General features: G+C 45.2%; 1 protein-coding gene across 1 annotated transcript in view; it reads right to left on the bottom strand.

The window, feature by feature from the left end:
* The window catches only part of LOC145351035 (protein kinase C epsilon type), a 555,315-nt gene that overhangs the window by 163,341 nt on the left and 366,455 nt on the right, over window positions 1–25,519 (bottom strand). Inside the window, exons 7-10 of the mRNA XM_080200633.1 lie at window positions 18,452–18,594; window positions 12,809–12,905; window positions 8,162–8,367; window positions 6,813–6,986 (exon numbers count right to left, since the gene is read on the bottom strand). Coding sequence (XP_080056759.1) covers window positions 6,813–6,986; window positions 8,162–8,367; window positions 12,809–12,905; window positions 18,452–18,594 — 620 coding nt within the window. The remainder of the gene's footprint in view (window positions 1–6,812; window positions 6,987–8,161; window positions 8,368–12,808; window positions 12,906–18,451; window positions 18,595–25,519) is intronic.

Genomic DNA, 25,519 nt, shown 5'->3' on the forward strand with positions numbered 1-25,519 from the left:
CTGGGAATGAGTACTTGTCAATTTCTTTGAGGTAGAAGGGAAAGGAGATCTTGCCTTTGTCGATAGCTATAGAAAGTGTGTGCCCAATGCCACAAGTGCAATGCCACAAGTCTGCCACATTGTGCAATAGTATCCAAGCATATCAGCAGGACAAATACTTATTAAAATGCAAAATAATATGTTGCAACTAAAATATAAACATAGAAACATGGAAGATAGGAGCAGGAAGAGACCATTTGTTCCTTTGAACCTGCTCTGCCATTCATCACGATCATGGCTGATGGTCCAACGTAATAGCCTAATCCTGCTTTCTCCCCATTCGCCCGATGTGCTATATCTAGTCACCTCTTGAATACATTCAATGTTTTGGCATCAATCACTTCCTATGGTAATGAATTCCACAGGCACATTACTCTTTGGGTGAAGAAATATCTCCTCATCTCCATCCTAAATGCTCTACCCTGAACCCTCAGGTTGTGATCCCTAAAGCTGCAGCTACACAAGCTAAATTTGTAGTTTAACTCCTAAAAAAAAGTTAGAATAGATTTTAAAAATCTGATGAATCAGCACTTAAGGAACATGTTTTCATGGGAAGGTGACTGGGTACAGAATTGCCAATTCTATAGGAAGGTGGAAGATTGTAAACTGTTTATGAAAAATTCTATCTTTCAACCAGTAGATAGTTCTGTCACAGAAGCGCTTGGAAATCATCTGAAGCAAATTCAGGTGCCACATCTGTCATTGTAAATCCCAAAAGTTTCAGCTTTGTATAAACCAGGATTCTGTTAGTTCCCTCTTTGGCCAGAATTTTCCGATGTCATTTGCCTTGCCACTGCTGCCAGCGAGAATGGAGAATTTGGTGCTCAGCCTACACCTCCATTCACTGCAGCGAAACTGGAGAATCAACCATGGACGAGGTTGGAGAATTCCGGCCTTCATATCCTGGGGTTCAGATTATATACAATTGGGTTCATTTTCTGACCGAAGGAATCAAATAGGAAAAATGCGTGGAGAAATGAGTCAGGATAGATTTCCCTCAGAATAGCATGCCATTCTGAACTTTCAGGGCACCACATCATCTATCTGTTTGCTTTTATTTATAACTAAAGTATCTGTTCAATAACGTAATTTAAAAGTCCAAACCATTTCCAATTATATTGCTACCGCCGCTCATCATACGCCCACCCTTCACAGATATTTAGAGACACACTGAAGGAACATTATAGAAAAACTTGCAACAGAGGAGTTGACTGAACATTTTTCTTTCTTTATTTTCCACATAGGGGGCAGCATGGTGGCACAGTGGTTAGCACTGCTGCCTCACAGTGCTAGGGAGCCAGGTTCAATTCCCAGTTTGGGTCACTGACTGTGCGGAGTCTGCACATCCTCCCCTTGTCTGTGTGGGTTTCTTCCAGTTGCCCCAGTTTCCTCCTACAGTCCAAAAGATGTGCTGTTTAGGTGCATTGGCCATGCTAAATTCTCCCTCAGTGTATCCAAACAGACGCCAGAGTGTGGCAACTAGGGGATTTTCACTGTTAACTTCATTGCAGTGTTAAGTAAGCCTACTTGTGACACGAATAAATAAACTTATACCGTGGTCATTGAGCATGCATTTTTTGAGCAAGAGATACGCATTTTATGCTATTTACCTGTTGTCCATAATGCCCACTGATCCCTGAACATTTTATCTTGCCTTTGTTAACTCTTGCATCTTTGGGGCACTTGCAACGTTTCAGCATGTAAGCAGAAGTGAAAGGGTGCGAGGCGCTGTAGTAATTTCTTTGCTCCCCCCAAATCCTTTGGGCAGCTTTGCTTAGTTTGTCAAGCCTCATTTTCTGCCTAATGTTTGCTCTTTCTTCTGATCCATATATATATATTTATCATTCGCAGAGGTCAATACCAGTGCAGGGGAAAATCTTTTATAATTACTTGCCATTTTGATAAATGGAAGTCTTTTTTTGCAGGTCACCTAAATTGAATTCTCATTCACTGAAAACTATAGCAAAGTTCAAACAGGGGCTGGAACTAGTGCTGTCACTTGAAGTGTTCCGAAGAATATTGGCAGGAACCAGTATCTAGAGATCCAGTTTTTGAGAGGTTCCTGTTTTTTTTAATATTTGAAGCATTTCATTTGCTTGGGGCTACAGGGAATGATGTAGAACACATGGCAAACGGCACTCACAGTTAATTTTTTTAACTCTATCTTTGGATACCCAGGCTCGAGATAGAGGTTCCTGGACAGTGGAACGATTTAGCAAAGAGCAAACTATATTCAAACAACTTGCGTACAATCACAATGAGGAACTGTCGCAACTGCCCATTACAATGTACTGCTAGTCATTAATGCATGGCTAAGTTATGTAGAAGAAACACATTAAGAGTACTATAGAATCTGAGGGGGTCACTTTATGGAAATAAAGCATTCATATGTTAATTAATTGTAAAAAAAAATGCAATTATATCACCTAACCAGTGCTTTAACCGTCTTAATAATATTACATTTACGTGGCCAATTTTCAGTGGGGTTATTTCAGGCTATTACTTATATGACGCACACTTAACTGTCGTGTGTTACCATATACAGCAGGTCATAATTGTACTCATAAATTATTCTCACTCCCGATGGGCCATAGCAGCCAACATGAATGTAAAAGGTGTCAGGTGCCATCAACTATGCACCTGCGGCACCCAGATTCTTGCCAGCAAGGTTCACATCTTTGTGAACTGTAGGAAGTTTCATTTCTCACTCTCTCATTTTTCATTCTCTCTTCCACCTTTTTCCGTCAGGAAAAAGATACAAAAGTCTGAGGTCACACACCAACCGACTCAAGAACAGCTTCTTCCCTGCTGCCATCAGGCTTTTGAATGGACCTACCTTGCAATTAAGTTGATCTTTCTCTACATCCTGGCTATGACTGTAGCACTACATTCTGCACTCCCTCGCTTCCTTCTCTCTGTATGGTATGCTTTGTCTGTATAGCATGCAAGAAACAATACTTTTCACTGTATATTAATACATCTGACAATAATAAATCAAATCATATCAAATCATTTCTGTAATGTTACAGTGACATGGTAACCCTCTTCCCAGGCAGCACTCACTATGCTGACATCCTGCAAACCTCCAACATTCCCCTTTAACGAAGAACAATGTTCACAGGTTAAAAATGTGGGAAATCCCCTGCAGAATCTGGCTGGTGATTCAATGAATGCTGGCACAGATCAGATACATAAACTGTCATGACTCAACCAGAGCTGTCCCTGAACAGTCATTAGTTGGCTGTAAACAGCAAGTCCACTTCTGCTACTTGATCGGGAGTTGCGGAGCTGAAGGTTTGCAGCACAGCCCAGAAAGGTAGTTACTGCCTTCCTTCATAATATTGTCAGGTGGTGAGGAGAGCCTGCGTTGTTAACAGACAAAGAGAAGCATCTGCTGCATGGGCAGGATGAGATAGATTAACTCAATCATATTGTTGCAGTGGGAGATCCAAGACTAGCTTGCCGTATGCCAGTAACTCACTTAGTATGGCTTCTCGTAAACTGCTGTACCACACCCTTGCCATTTCCTGCTCAGAATACGATTAAAACCAGTCCATCTGAACTCCAGTAAAGATCTGCCATCCCTCTGACTATCATTCGTAAACTGCCTTCCTTTGCCATGTTCACAGTTCTATAGAAATACTGATAGAATCCCTGCAGTGCAGAGAGGCCATTAGGCCCATCGAGCCTGCACCAACAACAACCCCACCCAGGCCCTATCCCTGCAATCCACATATTTACCCTGCTAACCCCCCCGACACTAAGGGGCAATTTAGCGTGTCCGATCAACCCAAGCCACACATCTTTGGAAGGTGGGAGGAAACCTGAGCATACAGAGGAAGCCCACGTAGACACGGGGAGAATGTGCAAACTCCACACAGACAGTCCCCAAAGCTAGAATCGAACCCGGGTCCCTGTGAGGCAGCAGAGCCATCGTGCCGCCCAAATGAAAAAAAAAGATTTTTACACTTCACAAATGCATAAAGAAATGATATGCAAGTCTGTATCAGTCTTCCACTGCTCCCTTTACATCTCCATTCCAATGTACTGCTCCTCATTGGCTTGGGCACAGAACATGAAGGGCTGCAGACAGGGTGAGATTTAAGATCCATATGTGTGAGATATGGGAGGGCTACTGTTACTCTGAAAATAATGCAGCAATGTGAATCTGTACTTGGAAAAAGAACTGCAAGCCTAAAAAAAAGAGTAATCTGATCTGAGTCGAGCAATTAGCAGCAGAATTGCCCACTATTTTAAGTCTACCAAAAGCAGCTTATATAATACACAATGACCATAATCTCTCCTCTCCCAATACACACATTTTAAAAATCCTTTCACCTGATGTGGGTGTCGCTGGCTCTGCCACCATTTGTTGCCCATCCCTAATTGCCCTTGAAAAGATGGTGATGAGCTGCCTTCTTGAACTGCTGCAGACCATATGGCGTAGGTGCTGTCAGGCAGGGAATCCAGGATTTTCACTCATCGACAGTGCAGGAATGTCGATCGAATCCCAAATCAGGATGGAATGTGGCATGGATGGGTACTTAGATGTGGTGATGTTCGCTGCATCTGCTGCCCTTGTTCTTCTCGGTGGTACAGGTTGAGGGTTTGGAAGATGCTGTCTTCCAAGTCTCAGTGAGCTGCATCGGTGCACCTTGTCGATGGTAAACACTGCTGCCACTGGGTGTTGCTCGGGGAGGGAGTGAATATTTCGGCTTGTGGATGGGGTGCATCAAGCGGACTGCTCTGTCCTAGATGAGGCCACGCTTCTTGAATGCTGTTGAAGATACACTCATCCAGGTAAGTGGAGAGCATTCCATCACACTCCTGACTTATGGATGGCAGATAGGCTTTGGGGAGTCAGAAAGTGAGTTACTTGCTGCAGAATTGCCAGCCTCTGACCTGCTCTGAAACTATAGTGCTTATATGGTTAGTCCAGTTCAGTTTCTGATAAATGGTTACCCCAGGATGTTGACAGTGGGAGATTCAGTGATGGTAATGCCATTGAATGCCAAGAGGCGATGGTTAGATCCTCTCTTGTTGGAGATGGTCAGTGCCTGGCACGGTGTGGTGCAAATGTTATTTGCCACTTATCTGCCCATGCCTGAATGTTGTCCAGGTTTTGCTGCATATGGCCATGGACAGCTTCAGTATCTGAGGAGTCATGAATGGAGCTGAACATTGTGCAATTATCAGTGAACATCCCCACCTCTGGCCTTAAGGTGGAAGGAAAGCCACTGGCAAAGCAGATTAAGATGACTCAGCCGAGAACATTACCATGAGGAACTCCTGCAACAATATCCTGGGACTGAGATGATTGGTCATCAAGAACCACAACCACCTTCCTTTGTGCTAAATATGATTCCAACCAGTGCAGAGTTTTTCCCTTGATTCCGGTTTCGCTTGGGCTCCTTGATGCCACACTGAGTCAAATGCTGCCTTGATGTCACTCTCACCTCTCCTCTTGAGTTCAGCTCTTTCGTCCATGTGCGGACCAAGGCTGTAATGAGGTTAGGAGTCGAATGTCTCTTGCTCTGAGCAACCGCAGCAGGTTTTTACTGTGTAAGTGCTGCTTAATTATTATCATTAAGCAGCACTTACACAGTAAAAACCTGCTGCGGCCAACAACCAACACGCTGCTGCGGCCAACAACCCTTTCTATCACTTCGATGATGATCAAGAGTTGACTGATGATGCGGTAATTGGCCGTGTTCGATTGTACAAAAAGACCTTCTGTGTGGTTGTGGTTGGGGACCTGTGTCAGAGTGGGGAGGTTGTGAAGGGTACCAGGGAGATTGTTGATGTGGCTTTGAACTCCTGCTCACCTGTAGACTTTACCCATCTCTGAAGCAGACTGGAGAATGTAACAAAGGCAACAGGCCAGCTCCATCACAAACCATATACCATCCAAAAAGACTAACGCCGTTATCTCGCTGAGTTGACACTTAAGGCCTTAAAATGACATGAAGGAAAACACATATCTACTTTCAATGTAACAAATGATATTCTGAAAACAAAATGAAAATAGATCTCCAAGAGGATCAGAAATTCTCAAACCCTTTGTATCAGAACTTCAGATGGCAGCTGGGAGATTTTTCACTGAACTTAGTGAATGGCATGAGTGAGATTGCAATAGATCAGTATCTTGATAGACCTGTATAGGAGCAGGTGAAGCTGGTAACAGTGGGAGTTTGAGAGCAGATTCAAAAACAGATTATCTTCAATCAAGTTTAAATGTTTTCCTCTCAATTTCCTCCCCCTCACTTGGCTCCTAAGCACGTTAACTCCTTGTTGGGGTTTCGTTTCCCGGGAGCACTCTGGTGCTAGCACTCACTATTTATGTGGAAGCATTGAGTTATGGCAGGCCAGTACACAACATGCATATTACAATCAAACCAGACCCTGTCCTCGCCCAGTGCCCACACACATAGGGGACAATGGAGAGGAGATAATGATCACAACCAAAAAGCTGAAATGATTTCTCCTTCCTGAACCCAGGGGCATCTGCAAGACCCTTAAAGCTACCTTAGTTGGAACCAGCTGATGCAGCACAGTTCCATGAGATAAAACGTGGGATTATCTTGAGTTGGATGGTCCATGTGCCCACAGAAGCAGCAATGTTGGTTCAACCGTCGAGTTGTTCCTTGGATCTGTTACACAATACTTTTCTTTACATTGAAAATTCTCCTCACACTATCATATTGCACATGGTTTTCAGAATATAGGTGCAATTCCATCTGTACATAGTGTGGTGAATGCAGGGAAACACTGACCTTTGTCTGGAAACAGCAGAATAGTTGTGTCAGGTAAGGGTGCTTTCTTGCTAATGCCAGTATCCTCTTCTCAGTCATTGTGCAGTCCACGTCATCGTCTTGGAGAATGACATCTTTCTTTAGCACCTTCACTGCGTAGACTTCATCTGTACCTTTTAACTCAGCCAACATGACCTATAATTTATAAATAGAAACTATAAACATTTTCACCTGACTGGAAGAAGTGGATCCAGAGATTTACAATCCAAAGACAGGATTTTCTCACTTTGTGGAGACTCGGCTGGAGGCAGGAGTTCAGGAAGCCATGTCAGAATGTTCCCCTGATGCATTCCTACCACATAGGTGGACTTTCCCAGCAATAGGCTGGGATGTGGATCAGCTACATGCTCCATGGAGGTGGCTGGCAATTGTAAACATTTCCTTAAATCTTTCAATCTCCCAAACTGACAGAGTGACCGATAATCTCCCAAACTGACAAGAGTGTGATTCCCTCACAAACCTGTGAAGTTTTAATGCCCTCAGTCATCAAAGGAATGCCAGCCTGATTGACAGCTTTCAGTTGGATGGTGATCTGTCACTGACGGACACAGTAAGAGACAAGCGTGTGACTGAATTGGAGTCTGGTAATAGAGACCAACCACACTGTGGGACGGGCTGTCGGAAGGGCGGGGGCCCAATCACGAGGCTCCTCAGGGAGGCACAATAGTTTCAGGGGTAGTGTTACGTACTTACTTCCTAAATCCACCAACTCTTCACCTTGAGGAGCCACGATGTGGAGATGCCGGTGCTGGGCTGGGGTGAGCTCAGTAAGAAATCTCACAACACCAGGTTAAAGTCCAACAGGTTTATTTGGAATCACGAGCTTTCGAAACGCTGCTCCTTCATCACGTGAGTCTCACCTGATGAAGGAGCAGTGCTCCGAAAATTCGTGATTCCAAATAAACCTGTTGGACTTTAACCTGGTGTTGTGAGATTTCTCACTGTACTCACCTTGAGGAAACTGGGAGTTCCCACAGCTCGGCAGCTGTCAAACTTCAAAATCATAAGCATGATGAGGCTCACCACTGGATTATCATACGTAAAGTTACAACCCGCCTCCTTGGTCCTCTTAGGTAACCCAGCAAAAGTTGCGAGTCGGTAGGTTTGGGGCAGGAAACAATTCCTGAGACTGGAACTCATTCCCTCAACAACTGACCAAACCCATCCATATCTTCCAATTAAAACTCACTTCAAAGGGCATACTGGTGAGAGGAACCACACTGGGGGATTCCACCACAGATCATTAACATTCCTCATGTGGAACCTCTCCTCGGTAAGTGTGATACTGAACGCAAGTGCAGAACCCTCACCTTGCCAAAGCTGCCTTTCCCTAATACTTTTATGAAGGAGAAGTCTTCTAAGTTATAATGTTTGGTCTGGAATGGTTTCAGTTCTCCATTTTCGCCATTTTCACCAGGCGTCACCGCTTGTTTATCCGCTCCAGCTGCTTTGTGTTCGTCACCTCTGTTATCAAAGGAAAGAGCTTTCCGAATGTTGTTTTCCAGCTCCTTGAGTTCTGGGGGAACAAAATGAACATTTGACACAGGATTTAATCTGCCTTCTTTTCTGCGATACAACTAAATGGTCATTTATTATCAAATTCCAGCTTTTCGAACTTTATTCTCATCTTATTTTCATCCTCATACCACTCACCAAGAGAAAAATCTTCATTGGTGATTTCTCTCTAACGAGTGTGATTGTCCACGTAACGAATTCTGTGTCATCAGTCACGAGCTGTGTGGCTTGTGTGCCTGATCCTACAGCTACATCTTTGACCGCACACTTGGCAGGTGTTTCTGGGAGACAGGTTCGGTCCTTGGACTCTAGTTCACAGGGATTCCTTTCTCAAGCTCCTTTTCTGGGCCTCCTCTTGCCAGACAGAGGAAAATAACCTGCATTTATCTAGCACCTTTCACATCCTTGGGGCACCCTTGGGGAGGCGATGGCCTCGTGGTATTATCGCTCGACTATTAGACCCATTGGAGGTCCCATAGGAGGACACCCTCACAGGCTTAATCCAGAAACTCAGCTCATGTTCTGGGGTCCCGGGTTTGACTCCCAGATGGTGGGATTTGAGTTCAATAATCTGGAATTAGGAATTTATTGGTGACCATGAAAACCATTGTCGGAAAAATTCATTTGGCTCACTAATGTGCCTTAGGGAAGGAAATCTGCTGTCCTTACCTGGTCTGGCCTACATGTGACTCCAGGGCCACAGCAATGTGGTTGATTCCAAACTGCCTTCCTAGGGCACCTAGGGATGGGCAATAAATGTTGGCCAGCCAGCGATGCCCATGCCCCACGAATGAATAAAAAAAATTCTTATAATTTCTTCACAGTCCAATGAAGTGTAGAAATGATGCAGTGACCCTGCTGCGGCACTGTAAATAACATCTAGGATTGACTATGTGAAGGGATGTGATGAGTGGTTTGGGTAGCTTTAGTCTCATAGGGCTGGATTATACACACATCCCTGGCAGCAGGTTTGTCAACAGGTGTACCCGCGAGTCTGCCTGTAAAATACCATCAGCTCAATGCCCATCACATACTCAGCTGCATCGATTTTAACAATTAATGCCCCCATAATGCCCTGATCCCAGGGTTTGAGCAGAGAGAGGAGAGGCCTGTGCCAAGCATCCAGCCTAGCAGCTTTCGCTACCTGGACTGGTAGTGGACAAGAGGGTGCCTTCCTAATTGCAACCCCTAGACCCATTGGAGGGCCCATAGGAGGACACCCTCACAAGTTTCAGTTACCCCACCCCCCCCATCCCACTGGCCTTTTGACCTGGCCCACCCCTCAACTGCCCCTTGCCAGGGCCTAGCAAGACCCCCAGATTCACCGCTGCTCACGATCCCAGCATGCATAGCTTTCTCTCAGCTTCACTACAGTAACTACCACTGATTGGATTCCAGCACACTGAGGTGGGATTCCTGTTGCTGCGGGGCAGAAGTCCCGCCTCAAGCCAATGAGTCCAAGGGGGCAGGTTCTCGAGTCCCTGGGTTGGGGTGTCTCACTTTTTGCTGAGTGCCACACCTGGTAACTGATCGCTAAGATTAGATACATGCTCTGTAGATCGGTCAACCGTGTGTCTGCATCTTGACGACAAAACACATCACGTCCCTGTACAACTGTGGTGTGACAATGGCCTGCGCCAGCTCCACTCTTTACCGTCATCACCTCATGATCAAAGTCTGAAACTCCCCACCCAACAGGAACACTGGAAGAGCACCTCCGTCACACGGACTGCAACAATTCAAGAAGGCACATCACAGGCCTCCAAGCGGCCACATAAGGATGGACAATAAATGCTGCTCATGTCAGTGGCATCCACATCCCAAGAATGAATATTCAAATAAATATATACGTGGAAGGAATCCCTACAGAGCAGAAGAGGCCATTCGGCCCATCAAATCTGCACCAGCTCTCTGACATTGTATCTTACCCAGGCCCTCTCCCCCACCCGATCCCTGTAACCCCACACATTTACCATGGTTAATCCATCTAACCTACCCTAAGGGACAATTTCATAGAATCCCTATTTTGCCGAAGGAAGCCATTCGGCCCATCGAGACTGCACTGACCACAATCCCACTCAGGTCCTATTCCCGTAACCCCACATACTTACATAAGAACATAAGAAATAGGAGCAGGAGTAGGCCATCTGGCCCTTCGAGCCTGCCCCGCCATTCAATAAGATTATGGCTGATCTGTCGCTGCTCAGTTCCACTTTCCCGCTTTCTCCCCATAACCCTTAGTCCCCTCTCTTATCAAAAACCCATCAACCCGCTTCTTAAAAATATTTAGCGAGGCAGCCTCCACCACTTCAACGGGCAGAGAATTCCAGAGATTCACCACCCTTTGAGTGAAGAAGTTCCTCCTCAACTCCGTTCTAAACCGCCCCCCTTTTATCTTGAGGCTGTGCCCCCTAGTCCTACTGTCTTTTTTGAGCGGGAAGAGTCTCTCCACCTCTATCCTGTCCATCCCATTCATCATCTTATACGTCTCAATGAGATCTCCCCTCATTCTTCTAAACTCTAACGAGTACAAGCCCAGTTTATTCAGCCTCTCCTCATAGCTCAACCCCCTCAACTCCGGTATCAGCCTAGTAAACCTCCTCTGCACTCCCTCCAAGGCCAAAATATCTTTGCACAGGTGCGGCGCCCAAAACTGCACACAGTACTCCAGCTGCGGCCTCACCAATGCCCTATACAGCTGCAGCAAGACCTCCCTACTTTTATATTCAATCCCCCTCGCTATGAAGGCCAGCATCCCATTCGCCTTCCTGACCGCCTGCTAATCCCCTGACACCATGGCCAATTAACCTAAGCTACACATTTTTGGACTGCGGGCAGAAACCGGAGCACCCGGAGGAAACCCATGCAGTCACAGGGAGAACGTGCAAATGCCACACAAACGGTGACCCAAGGCCGGAATTGAACCCGGGTCCCTGGAGCTGTGAGGCAGCAGTGAGAACCACTGTGCAATTGGGCTTTTAAAAAGATTGCATTCCTTTGTTTTCACTCAAATTTCTCTTTGCTTTTTGGATGATACTCACTCTTGCTGTGTCCAGGGTGAAGCGGGACCAGTAGCACTTGGTCATTTTCATGTAGGAAGCTAGTGTTGACACATTATTTGATAATGCACTTGTACCATTCTCCTTATCCAGTGCAAAAACGCTCCCAGCATAGCTGCCAGCAGATCCTGATCCAGCTTAATTAGGCATCCGCCTTTTCCTGAGCCATTGGCAGTAAGCCTAATCAAAACCCCCTACCATTGCTCGAATGATTGAATGGACATTACCAACAGCACCAGAGCAGACAGTTCATTCACTTACTGAATTAGTGGGTGGGGGGGCTCATGAATGTGCAATGTGTAGTTCAATGAACAATTCAAATACAAACATTGATCAGTCAGCCTTAAGTTCCAGTATAAAGCAGAAAATTCAGATATACCAAACAGACTTTAGACTGTGGTCCTGTGTTAGCAGCCATTTCTTTGGCGGAGTCCCTTTAAATTTCAAGTACAGTACACATGGTTCCAGCAGGAAGCTTTAGGAATACTCAAGCTGGTGAGAGCTCAGCTGGAGGATGTGGTCAGCAGCACTCGGGTCAGCGGCTGACATATCTGCCATTTGCTGCAAATACTGGATAGCCAAAGCATTTCCTCCCACGGAGTACCAGCTTTAAATGGCACAACTGAAGTCACAGAGAGAGAGAGAGAGGGAGGAAATATAAACACTTCAGGCAAAATTTTCCCATCCGCCCCGCCATGGGGATTGAAGCAGGCAGGGCACGGACCATGGACTCGGATAGGATTTTCTGACCTTGAGGGGAATACAGTCGGAAAATCCCACCTCTCATCTTTTTGCCATAAACTATGTCCTTATCCAGTGAGCCATTGCAATGCTGGACTATACAAGGTGTGGAGGTGCCAGTGTTGGGCTGGGGTGGGCACAGTAAGAATTCTCACAGCACCAGGTTAAAGTCCAACAGGTTTATTGTGCAATTGTATCTTCGCCTATATATGCCGTGTTTGTGAACCTACCTCCACACACCTGATGAAGGAGCAGCGCTCCGAAAGCTCGTGATTCCAAATAAACCTGTTGGACTTTAACCTGGTATCGTGAGACTTCTTACTGCGACGATACAAGGGCGTTTTGTGTTTTAAGGACAAGAACAAAGAAAAGTACAGCACAGGCCCTAAATTTCATCACCTGCCATGATGGGATTTGAACCCTGGTCCCCAGAGTATTACCCAAATTACTAATCCAGGGGCCACTATTACTAATCCGCGAAACCACCATCTCCCCATTTTGATTCAGGCGAAACAATGATTCTACAATCGGACAGGAAAGGCCGGGGGCCGGGGGGGGGGGGGTTGATGAATCATAATTTGTAAAGAAAGGAAGCCCGTTTTTGACAAATCATCCGACGGTTTGACAATTTCTCGATCTTACCCTGATCACACGGTGACGTTGGTGCTGATTTTGACCTGTCTTCCTCAGATGGTGCCGCTCCAGGGATTGACTGCTGTGGGTCCTGACCTGTGTTCAACTAAAAAGGAAAGGCGCACATGTAGATATATATATATATATAAAAATATAATCAGGGCTAATATTCCACTGACACAATGTGAGAACACAGATGCAACTGTGCTTGATAGGAGGAAGACACAGTTAGAGTGAGTCAGAATAAGTTGCTGCAAAATTATTTTTAGGATTATTTTATTTGAGTCAGAGAGGTTTACAGCATGGAAACAGGCCCTTTGGCCCAACCTGTCCATGTTGCCAAGTTTCCACCACTAAGCTAGTCCCATTTACCCCATATCCCTCTATACCCATTTTACCCGTGTAGCTGTCTAAATGCTTTTTAAAAGACAAAATTGTCCCCGCCTCTCCTACTGCCTCTGGCATCTCGTTCCACCCACTCACCACCCTCTGTGTGAAACAATTGCCCCTCTGGACCCTATTGTATCTCTTCCTTCTCCCCTTAAACCTATGACCTCTGGTTTTAAACTCCCTTACCTTTGGGAAAAGATGTTAACTATCTAGCTGATCTACGCCCCTCGTTATTTTACAGACCTCTATAAGGTCACCCCTAAGCCTCCTGCGCCCCAGGGAAAAAAGTCCCAGTCTATCCAGCCTCTCCTTATAACTCAAACAACGCAATGACATTTGTGTTCCAGATTATTCTGCCTTGTTTGAAACCTTGTTTGAAATTCAATTCAAGATCACGGTAGACTGATCACACAGTCCTTCCTTCTAAACCACTTCTTCACTGTTGCCACTATTTTATTTCTGGGTGCTTAAAAGGTGTTTGTAAAAATTTACATATTTTGCATGCCGAGTTTAAAATAGCCATTTAGTCATATATCTTGAAATGAAGAATGCTGCACTGTGGTGCAATTCATTTATATCCGAGTCTCATGTGATTTGAAAATTGCTAATCCACTTAAAAGTAAATAGCTCTGACAGCGCAAATAGCAGGCTGCTCGTCTTGCCAGCTTTGGCTCAAAGGCTGATTCCCGGAACAGGGGCTGTGGCCACTGGTGAGGGGGTGGAAGCAGTCAACATCCTGTGGAGCCTGGGAGCGCTTTGACCCCTCGTGGTTCCAGAGCTGGAATTACAAAGAAGGTAACTTTTGTTGGCATCCCCACTCATTATGGCGCAACTTCAAACAGACGTTAGCCCAATCAGTTATCTTTGTAAGTAGCCGGACACAAGGTTTGCCTGAAAAATGGCTTGACCCGACACTGGTCCCCCAAATTGGGCCTTATTGCACAGGTCTTACGTCTGTAGAACTGGTGCCCGTGGATTCAACTTCTCTCCAAAGGACGTAACATTGTGGGAATCCCCTCTGCCAGTGTAGCTTTGGTGGAACAGAGCCACCAGCTTAATTTATGGGGCTGGGATTATTAATGAAATTGGGAGCGCGTGGCCCACGTGCCACCCCAGCGTGGAAAATTACAGTAGTGCCCTGCCACTCTGAGACCAGGAGAGAGACCTCACAACGCCAGATTAAAGTCCAACAAGGTTTACCCCCAGTCCAACGAAGGCATCTCCACATCATGGCCAGGAGAGAAACCCATGAAGGTTCCCCCAAACAAGAGTATTTGTTATTCCTTCAACTCTCAATCGAGCTTTTGCGACTCAAGCTTAAGGTAATTGATCATCCCTGAGAACAATAACCCATGGTGGCACAGTGGTTAGCACTATTGCCCCACAGCACCAAGGACTCGGGTTCGATTCCCAGCTTGGGCGACTGTCTGTGTGGAGTCTGTTTTTCCCGTGTCTGCGTGGGTTGCCTCTGGGTGCTCCGGTTTCTTCCTACAGCCTGAAAGACACGCTGGTTAGACGTATTGGCCATGCTGAATTCTCCCTCAGTATATCCGAACAGGCACCGGAGTGTGGTGACCAGGGGATCTTCACAGTAACTTCATTGCAGTGTTAATGTATGCCTACTTGTGACACTGATAAATTAAGTTCCCTTTTACTTTGCGTGCTGGTGGTTTGAAACATTTCCCAGTTCCTTAGTCAGACTTTTTGCGAGCTCTGATGAGAATTCCCCTGAAATTTTCAAGGAGTACATGTCAGAAATTCCTGTGTGGTGTTGTAACTCCTCCAAACATGTCCCCCCCAACATGGAAGGTACAATTCATGGGATGTACTGAAGCCTTTTGCACTGGGAATTGGTTCACGGGGATTTCCAGGATGCCTTGTTTAGAATTGCAAATCTAAATTTTAACAGGAATAACTTGGAAAGGAATCTCTCCTGAATATTCAGGCTCCCACTTTCTTTTATTTATTCATGGGAAGTGGGCAGTGCCACATATTTCCCACCCCTGAGGGCATTTAAGAGTCAACCACATTGCTGAGGTTCTGGTGTCACATGAAGTTTAAAAGTTTATTTATTAGTGTCACAGATAGGCTTACATTAACACTGCAATGAAGTTACTGAATCCTCGAGTCGCCGCATGCCGGCACCTGTCCGGGTACACTGAGAGAGAATTTAGCATGGCCAATGCAGCTAATCAGTATGTAGGCCAGACCAGGTAAGGGTAGCAGATTTCCTTCCCTGAACGACATTGTTCAGGGAAGGGTTTTTACAATCAACAATGGTTCGGTGGTGATCATTAAACCTTTAATTCTATATTTTTATCGAATTCAAATTTCACCAGCTGCTGTGGTGGAATTTGAACCCAGGTCCCCAGAGCATTACCCTGGGTCTCTAGCAACAATACCACTACTCCGCTGCCTTCTCTCCTATTTGAACCTGATAGAAACAGAAATTCTAGTAGCAGGAGGCCACTGCCAGGTGCCAGGAAGGCCTATGAAAGTCAGGGAGGAGACAGTATGTGGTTTAGGGGAAATGGGGTGGAGTGCGGGTGGAGGAGAGAATAGTGGGAATGTGCTAAAATTGAAAATAGAAATTGACCTCTATATCCATAGTGTAAATGAGTGAAGTAAGGCCATAAGACACAGGAGCAGAATTAGGCCACTCGGCCCATTGAGCCTGCTCTGCCATTCCATCATGGCTGATATTTTTCTCATCCCCATAATGCCTGATCCCCTTAATAATTAAGAAGTGACTGAAGGAATCTTCTCACATTCATCAAATCTGCTCTGGTGTTTACGTTTCTGTCCTGTGACTTCTCCTGGTTCCCAAAGCTCCAGCTGATGTGCAATACCAGTCTTTTATATGTGACGGTCAGGGTGGCTAAGCTCTTTATAAGACAGAAGCTGCTTAGGGGTGACCAATATAGCCCTCCCAAAGAAAATAAAGGTCCATCCACGGGATCACATACTGAAGAATAATTCACTGTGGAATCATATTCAGAATAATAACGTTTGCTTTACTCAGAGACCACATACTGGGAGGGAGTCCTGGCGAGGATGGGGATGAACTGGGTACCTGCCAAGAAGGCACGAAACATGATTCTCTTTTGCGATCTCTGGTATGTTCATGTTGAAGGCATTGTGCAAACACAAGTTGCTGTCTTCAGAAATTGTACCATACGGAAATGAGCTTCACAGACAGGTCTGTTGAACATAAGGAGGTGTAAAACCCTCTGGTTTTCATTCAGTGCATACAAACCTCTATCTTACAATGTGCCCCAACAACTTCTGTTGGTAACATTTATAAAATCCAACCCTCGAACTACTTCCACCCCTTGTGACATATCATCTACAGAAATGTGCATGCTTTTTAAAGAAATAAAAGTTAATACCAACTCATTTATCAAACAAAGTGCTGCAGATCGAGTCACTTTTTGTTTCTATCTCTTTAAGTGAAGGTAGAAAGGAAGACAATTGGCCTTCATTCAAAAGGTTATAAGATTGGCAGAAATAGACTTAAAAAAACAGGACAAGGAGCAGAGCTGACTGGATTAGAGAGATCCGAAATACATTCTGCCTCAAGGCCATGGGAAAATAGCGATCGTACAAAACAACAGGAAAAAAAATCATTTAAAGCTGTGGCTTTTAACTCAGTTAACTCCTCGTGTGCTGGAGGAAAACAATTAATGCTGTAACTAGCTTTATTTGCAGTTTGGCCATTAATACAACCCCAATTTGAGTGCAGCCACTCATTGTGAAGTGATACTACCACAGGAGGTGTTGTGGCTCACTAAAGGTGGTGACCTACCCTGGCACCTTCGGCAGCACGTTCTGCCACCTTCTCTGCTGGTGGATGCCTTCCCACATTAGCCTCTCCAGACTCCAATTGCCAGAATCCAATTATAAGTAGCAATTTTGAAGCAACCACACTCTGGGCGGCACGGTGCCACAGCGGTTAGCATTGCTGCCTCACAGCCAAAGTGCCCGAGGAGGGCACATTTTTTTCATGGAGCTGGCAGTCTATGAAATAGGTAGCCTGCGGGCGAAGAATGCACAGGTTTGTTATGAAAATTCAAAATGGAGCTGCCACATATGGGGCCACATATATACACGTAGAAGGCAGGTGGATTAGGTTAGGGTTAGCGCTGTCATTGATGCGCTGATTTGCATGGAAAAGAGACCTCATTTTTATTGTAGGCAGTGCCTCAGCTGCCCAGAGTTAAACCCCAGGGAAAATTACAGTGAGCTGTTCATCAAGGCGAACAGTGTGATCAGGTCAACAAATCCATTTCCCCTCTTTATAATGCAGACCTGATTCAGTGATCCTGATCAGTCGGGTGGTCACAGCAAATCTAGCAGCCCTGCCATTTTAATCACTCAGCCTGAATTTGGGTCTTTAGCTTGGTTATTGTCCAGAGGGAAAAAATATGGTCCAAGAATTTTCCTTCGCATTCAGATTAATAGTGGAAATAATGAATGGGACACTTCAGTGGACTATATATGGCAAGACCAGTTGGCACACTGGCATAATCCATTGATGCATCAAGGTAAAAGCCAACACTGTCTTGAAGATCCCAATGTTGGTTCATCGCTGTCCAGTGGTTACTTCCCCACAGTGCGGATTGGGAAATTGCGTTGGGAAGGAGAAGTGGCTCTCTCATACTGTCTAAAGGCTGGATAGGAGAAACACTGCTCCAGATCCAGGTACAAATCTGCAGCCACCAACTAGCCACCTTTGTCCCCTACCCATCTCTACCAGTAAAAATCCTCTTAGCTATTGCTGAGGGCAATGGCAGGGCTAATACTGCCATCCCAGATGAAACTAGCCCTTTTAATCAGATTAGGGGTTAAATCTGGAACTTATCTGGACTGCATAGCTTCGTTTTACACTAATTTTAATTATTGAGACATATTGGGCAGAATTCTACCACCTCACCCTTCACGAAATTGCCGTGGACGAGGGTCCGACAACGGAAATCTCCATTGATCTCAGGCAGGAATTTCCAGTTTTGTCCGAGCGAGGTTGTAAAATCCCACCCATTGAGCTGTTGGGTAGTTGGGTCAAAAGCATCTTGGTCATAGATGAAAATGTCTGAATATATATTTGTGCATAGACAGCTCTGTGTTGAAGAGGTGCCATAACCATTATTTATAATAGCATTGGCTATACATTTTCGGTTGGCTGATCTCGATTAGAGTCAGGTATTTTAGCGCGGGAGTACATTAGACCACATTCAGCTGTTCATTCCACTCCTAAGGCTCTACCTTTTTCTTCCGTTGTCCGCTGTTAGTGATCTTATCTGGAGTGACACCAAGATCCGCGAGCACTTTAGCTATCCCTCGAGCATCGACTCCACAGTTTGGCGCCACGTTGGTTTCACAGCGTCTGTGGACGTTCATCTTGCACACTGCATAAAGGACGGGAACACTTCATTACCAAACAGGGGACTTAGCTGCCTTTGTCACGACTATTTTACTTTAAAACAAAAGCTGAAAGGTAGATGTTAAAATAGGATTTGCATTCTCGAAGATTGTACCCGTCATTTTGACAGCAGAGACGGTTCAATGTTTATAAACAAATGATAAGAAGTGAAAGTTATCCTGCCTCAAGAAAGGAGCCACGTCACTGGAGTAAATCACATCACATCACTGTTGTCTTCTTTTCATTGTATTCATAGAATTCTTACAATGCAGAAAGAGGCCATTCGGCCCATTGAGCCTGTGCTGACTCTCTCTGACAGAATACTGCACCCAAGCCCCCTCCCTTACCTTATCCCCGTAACACCTCACATTTACCCCACTAATCCATCCAACCTACACATCTTTGCCTGCTAAGGAGCAATTTAGCACGGCCAATTCACCTAACCCGCACATCTTTAGACTGTGGGAGGAAACCAGAGGACCCAAGTGTTCTATCCAAATAGAACTTCATATAAGTAAGCTTTTTTATTGTAAAACAAAATTCCTGAAAATTTGTCATCAATGTTGTCAGGATGCTGTAACCACCACTGGGTAAGATTGCAATTGAAGTTGATGTTACTCCGTTGTTTAATTGGTCTCTTCTTTCCTGTTCTCACAAGAAGAGACTCAAGAGGGAAAGACTGCACTAAATCTCAAACTGAAAATCTGTCTGAATTTGACAGAAAACTGACTGTAAAACAGGGTGGGGAAATCAATGGACTGAACTGGAACTGCTTAAGTTGATTCCCAGTGTTACAAAAGAAATACTCAGACAGTCAAAAACCAGTGGCCAATGCCAAATCAAACAAAATACGGCTAAAAACTTACTGTCCCTACAGTTGCTATTCATAATATTTTAACAACTGTTAGTCGTTTCTGACTTTGATTAAAAGATTGGATCTGATCAGGAATCACTGAAGACCTTTTTCCCAATGACTTTTAAAGTTTACTTATTAGTGTCACTAGACTTATATTAACACTGCAATGAAGTTCCTGTGAAAATCTCCCAGTTGCCACACTCTGGCGCTTGCTCAGGTACACTGAGGGAGAATTTAGCATGGCCAATGCACCTAACCTGCACGTCTTTCCGATTCTGGGAGGAAACCGGAACACCCCAAGGAAACCCACGCAGACATTGGGAGAATGTGCAGACGCTGCACAGACAGCCGTCAAGGTGGGAATTGAACCCGGATCCCTGGTGCTGTAAAGCAGCAGTGCTAACAACTGTGCCGCCTGCATCTGTTAGCAAAGCACAGCATTACAGGAAGGAAGAATTTTTTTTTTGTTCATTATTTGTAGAAAGTCAGATAAATGTAGAGAAAGGACATTGTTTACTACAGAAGTGAATCTTTTAAAGTATTGCTTCAGACAGTTTATTTATAGAAAACCTACAGCGCAGAAGGAAGCCATTCGGCCTATCGAGTCTGCACTGACTCTCTGGCATTGCATTCTACCCAAGCATTTTCCCATAACCCCATGTATTTATCCCACTAATCCCCCTAACCTACAGATCTTGGGACACCTCGAGGCAATTTCACATGGCCAATCTATCTAACCTGCACACCTTTGGACTGTGGGAGGGAACCAGAGCACCGGGAGGAAACCCACACAGACACAGAGAAAATGTGCAGACTCTACACGGGCCGTGACCTAAGCCGCGAATCAAACGTGGGTCCCTGGCACTGTGAGGCAGTGGTGCTAACCATTGCATCACCGTGCTGCCCTATTAAAGGTTTGGAAGTTACATTAAATTTCATAAAATTTGTAAGCTGCTCTGAACTGAATGTGGGGAACAGCACCTGTACATAATGTGGGAGGCACACCCAATATTGGACTTTGGACCTCCTTCACGTTTGATAGGATAGCTACAGATGCCTGCTGAAAAGCCTCAGATCTCTCACAGGCATTCAAACCTGGGCCACTGCACTCCTTCCACCAGGCAGTGACTGGCACAGGGGGTGCAGGATTGGCTGGGTTCAGAGCTGCCCAATTTTGCATTTGCACTGTTTCTGAGCCTATCTCAGGTGGTTCCGGCGAACGGCGCGTATACTCCGGCTCCAGTGCCGCATCTGTAAAATTGACGTTGTTTCTTTTACACGGCAGGATTGCACAGAACAGCTGTACTCGGTCAGCGGCCTTCTGGCAATTTTGTCTGCACTCCAAGATGCAATTGGGCCAGCTCCCCTCCAAAACTGAGAGTCCACACTGCTTTCTCTTACTGTCAAGGGGGAGGATTATTGTCGGTCTTCTCACGGCCCCCGGGATTGGAAAGTTTACAATTAAAGGCAGGTGAGTTGGGGGGTATGCCATCACCACACTGCCATTTGGATAGGGGTTGTGAGCAAGCTTCGCTAGCAAGGAGCATTTTGGTGAATGAAATTCACCCCAGCTCACTAAAGCTGCACCATGACTGAATCATAAGGCTGAGCTATATTTGATTCGAAATGTATCTACGTAATTAAAAGCCTTGTTATCTTTGACAAAGTCCCACATGGGAGACTTCTTAAGAAGGCTAATGCACATGGGATGCAGAGTGATCTGAAAAGTGGATTCATAAATGGCTTAGCGGTAGGAGACAGAGGGTGGTGACACATGGTTGCTTTAGTGACTGAAGGCCAGTGACCAGTGGCTACCACAGGAATCCCCCTGGGCCCCCTACTGTTCGTCATTTATATAAAGGACATTGATGACTATGTGGGGGGGTAGGATCAGTAAGCTTGCTGATGACACAAAGATTGGTCGGGTGGTTAAGGGAGGTTGAGTGTCTTGGGTTATAGGAAGATATAGATAAGATGGTCAAATGGACAGATAAATGGCAGATGGAATATAACCCTAAAAAGTATGAGGTGATGCACTTTGAAAGGAGCAATTTGACAAAGAACTATGAAAGGTCTGACATTGGGAAGTTTCGAAGAACAAAGGGGCCTTGGTGTGTTTGTACATGGATCTCGGAAGGTGGAAAGGCAGGTAAATCGGGTGGTGAAAAAGGCATATGGCACACTCGCCTTTATCAATCGGGGTACAGATTACAAAAGCAGAGATGGAGTTATATAGAACTTTGGTGAGGCCACAGCCAGTGTACGCTGTGCAGTTCTAGTCGCCACATTATAGGAAGGATGTGAACATGCTGGAGGGGGTGCTGTTGCCTGGATGGCACATTCAAGTTATAAAGAGAAATTGGATAGGCTTGGGTTGTTTTGCCTGGAGCACAGAAGGCTGAGGGGCGACCTGATAGAGATGCTCAAGATTATGAGAGGCATGGACAGGGTGGATAGGGAGCAACTGTTCCCCTTAGTTGAAGGGTCAGTTACGAGGGGACATAAGTTAAAAGTGAGGAGTGGGAGGTTCAGGGGAGATGAGGAAAAACGTTTTACCCAGGGGGTGGTGACAATGTGGAATGCACTGCCTGGGAGGGTGGTAGAAGCGGGAAGTCTCACATCCTTTAAAAAGTACTTGGATGGGTACTTGGGCATGCCATAACATTCAAGGCTATGGGCCAAGAGCTAGTAAGTGGGATTAGGTGGGCAGATCAAGGCTTTTCATGTGTCAGTGCAAACTCGATGGGCTGAAGGGCCTCTTCTGCACTGTAGGATTCTGTGAAGAATGCCATTCTCAGTAGGTCATGGGTTCAAACCCCACTATGTGATTTCAGCAAAGAGAATTTCAGAGGACAGTTCAAACCAGTGTAGAGGCAGTGTTGAACTGCTGTTACAGATGAGCCTACCTGCCCTCTTAGGCAGGCGGACCAAGTCCCCTTCATCCATCACCTGTGTTCACTGACATACACAGATCTGACAACACCTCAGCATCAAAAAGCTCATCTTTGTTTTCAAACATAGCGTTCACCCACTCCAATCTCTCCAACCTCCCCCAGCCCCACAACTCGGAGATTTCTGCACTCATCCAATTCCAGACTGCAGCCCAGCTCCAATTTTAATTGCTCCACCGTTGGTGGTTGCGTCTTCAGCTGCTGAGGCCCAAGCACTGAAATTCCCTCTTTAATCCTGCCTCATTACCTCTTATCCCTCCAGTAAGATATGCCTTAAAACCCACATCATTGCCCAAGAATTCAGTCAATGCAACTAACATCCCTTTATGTGCATCGGTGTCAAAATTTGTTTGTTTTTCTCTGAACGACCTTGGAGTATTTACCTTCACAAAAGGTGCTATATAAATGCAAGTGGTTGTTGTTGAAGTAAAACGTTGTCTGGCAATATCCAAAGAAAAAGAAAGAAATGTTTCCGATGTCCTGGCCAATATTTAATCTTGAACCAACAATATTAAAGCAATCAATAGATTTAACTTTCTACTATTTTCCGACATTACGGAAGCGACTAAACTTCAAATTTATTCAGTGGGCTATGAAGTCTTTTCTGGTCTCCTAAGGTAATGAAAGATGCCTGAGCAGGCTGGAGGATCTAATGGGTGGGAGGGAAGCAGGTACGGTTAGTGGACAAGGGAAAGGACTCAATCATCTTGGCCCACAGGCAGTGCTGTAAAATAATTTACCTGGTGATCCAACCTGACTATTGCTGCCAGACCTGACCTACCGTAGATATTGAGGGAACCAAAACAAGGAAGCAACTGCAACTGCTCATCAATTAATTTACTTAAGTGCACATTTCCTCAGGTAAATTCTTTTACAGCACTGCACCGTGGGCCATGATGGTTCGGAGTCCTTCCCCTTGTCCACCAACCTTACCTGCTTCCCTCCCAGCCGTTAGACCCACCAGTCTGCTCATGGCCCCCAGTGTCTTCTCTGGCTCCCCCATATTTTATTCAGATTCTCTATCCCCGCCAACCTCCTTGAATCTCTGAAACTCCCAGCCCTAATCACTTCCACCGTGTTCTCCACTCCCCTGCTGCGGCCTGTTGCTGCAGGCCTTCTCATCAGCCAGAAAATGGAGTGGAAAGCTTTAAACGAGATCCTCCCATTAAGTTCAGTGCGCTCGGACTTTGAGGTTTTCTGGATCGCTACAAGCACCCGCCTTTGTCAGTCCACCACCAATATCAAGGCCTAGATGTCTCGGAGGCTTTGACCTAGTGCTAGTATCACTAGACTGTTAATCCAGAACCTCACTTAATGTTCTGGGGACCCGAGTTTGAATCCCACCATGACAGCTGGTGGAATTTGAATTCAATGAAAAATATCTGGAATTAAGAATCTACTGATGACCACAAGACCATTGTCCATTGTCACAAAAAGCCCATCTGGTTCATTAATATCCTTTAGGGAAGGAAATCTGCCGTCCTTACCTGGTCTGGCCTACATGAGACTCCACAGCCACAGCAATGTGGTTGACTCTCAACTGCCCTCGAGCAACTAGGGATGGGCAGTAAATGCTGGCCAGCCAGTGACACCCATGTCCCACAAATGATTAAAGAAAACTTCACCACACAAGCTTAAGATCTCGGAAGTGGACAGATTAAGGGAGAAGTAAGATGTGGAGGCATTGGAAAGGGTACAGAGGAGGTTGACCAGGATGTTGCCTGGTATGGTGGGAAGGGCTTATGAGGAAAGGCTGAGGGACTTGAGGTTATTTTTGTTAGAGAGAAGGTTAAGAGGTGACCTAATTGAGGCATACAAGATGATCAGAGGGTTAGATAGGGTGGACAGTGAGAGCCTTTTTCCTCAGATGGTGATGGCTAACACGAGGGGACATAGCTTTAAATTAAGGGGTGGTAGTTATAGGACGGATGTCAGAGCTAGGTTCTTTAGTCAGAGGGTAGTAAGGGCGTGGAATGCCCTGCCTGCAGCAGTTGTGGATTCGCCAACTTTAAGGGCGTTCAAATGGTCAGTGGATAGGCATATGGATAACATTGGAATAGTTTAGGTTAGAGGGTCATTAGATTGGTTCCACTGATCAGCGCAACAGAGGCCCGAAGGGTCTGTACTGCGCAGTAATGTTCTATGTTCTATGTACTGCGCTGTAATGTTCTATGTTCTGTGTCAGGTTTCTTCTTCTTAATGCTGAGGAATGTAAAACCTCAAGTACCTGGCATTATCAAAAAGTCCTACCCACTCAGTTCCAACACGCCAAGGAACTTATGCTAACTCTCTTCTGTTCCAAAAATATTACTTAGCTTCATCCGCGGAAAATGACATCACTCCATTAGTGCGGTATTTCTTTCTCAGTTCCTTTACAAATCGTTATGCTGTCAATTTTGGCCAAATTTGGTGGCATAGAGCCACACCTGCCAGTCACTTGATTGACACAAACCAAATTAATTTCACGTTGGATTCTTAGAACCAGCAGAGGAGGCTTTGATCCAATCAGCTTGAACTGTGAAAGCTAATGTTTAACCCACTTCCCAAGGCAAAGGTGTCCATTGTTGTCACTGCAACTCAACCAAATAACTGGTTTCACCCAACAGAATAAGCTTGTTGACTGGAAGCAGCCAGAGAAGCAAAAGAGATACAGAGCTGCAAAGTCATGACAAGTTAAAATTCAATTAGTCTACTCAAAGTCTCTGCCTTTGATTTTTTGAATTTCTCATACACTGCAAAAGATTTGACTGTCAAGGATTTGGCAAGAGCCACAAGTAAGTGAAACCCTCAACAACACCACTAATACCTAATTACACTACTTCAACTACCCTCACCCATAAGAACAGTTGACAGCACAGATGTTAAAACTCTAATTCCAGGAACTCACAAGGACAAATCCACGTCATTGCAGGGAAAGTATTTTTAGGCCATTCCAGTTAAAATGAAAAACTAAGTTCTTTAGTGAATATAGTAATCGTAGATGACATTTTTTGGCAAAGTCAATTTTCATATTTACCAGGAGATGCACGAGATTGTATCTCGCTCCTTAAATCTGCTCCACGGGAAAGGACAGCATGGTGGCACATGTTTAGCACTGCTGCCTC

This window comes from Carcharhinus amblyrhynchos, chromosome 12 (assembly GCF_965287045.1).
Source record: "Carcharhinus amblyrhynchos chromosome 12, sCarAmb.v2.hapA, whole genome shotgun sequence".
Classification (NCBI taxonomy): domain Eukaryota; kingdom Metazoa; phylum Chordata; class Chondrichthyes; order Carcharhiniformes; family Carcharhinidae; genus Carcharhinus; species Carcharhinus amblyrhynchos.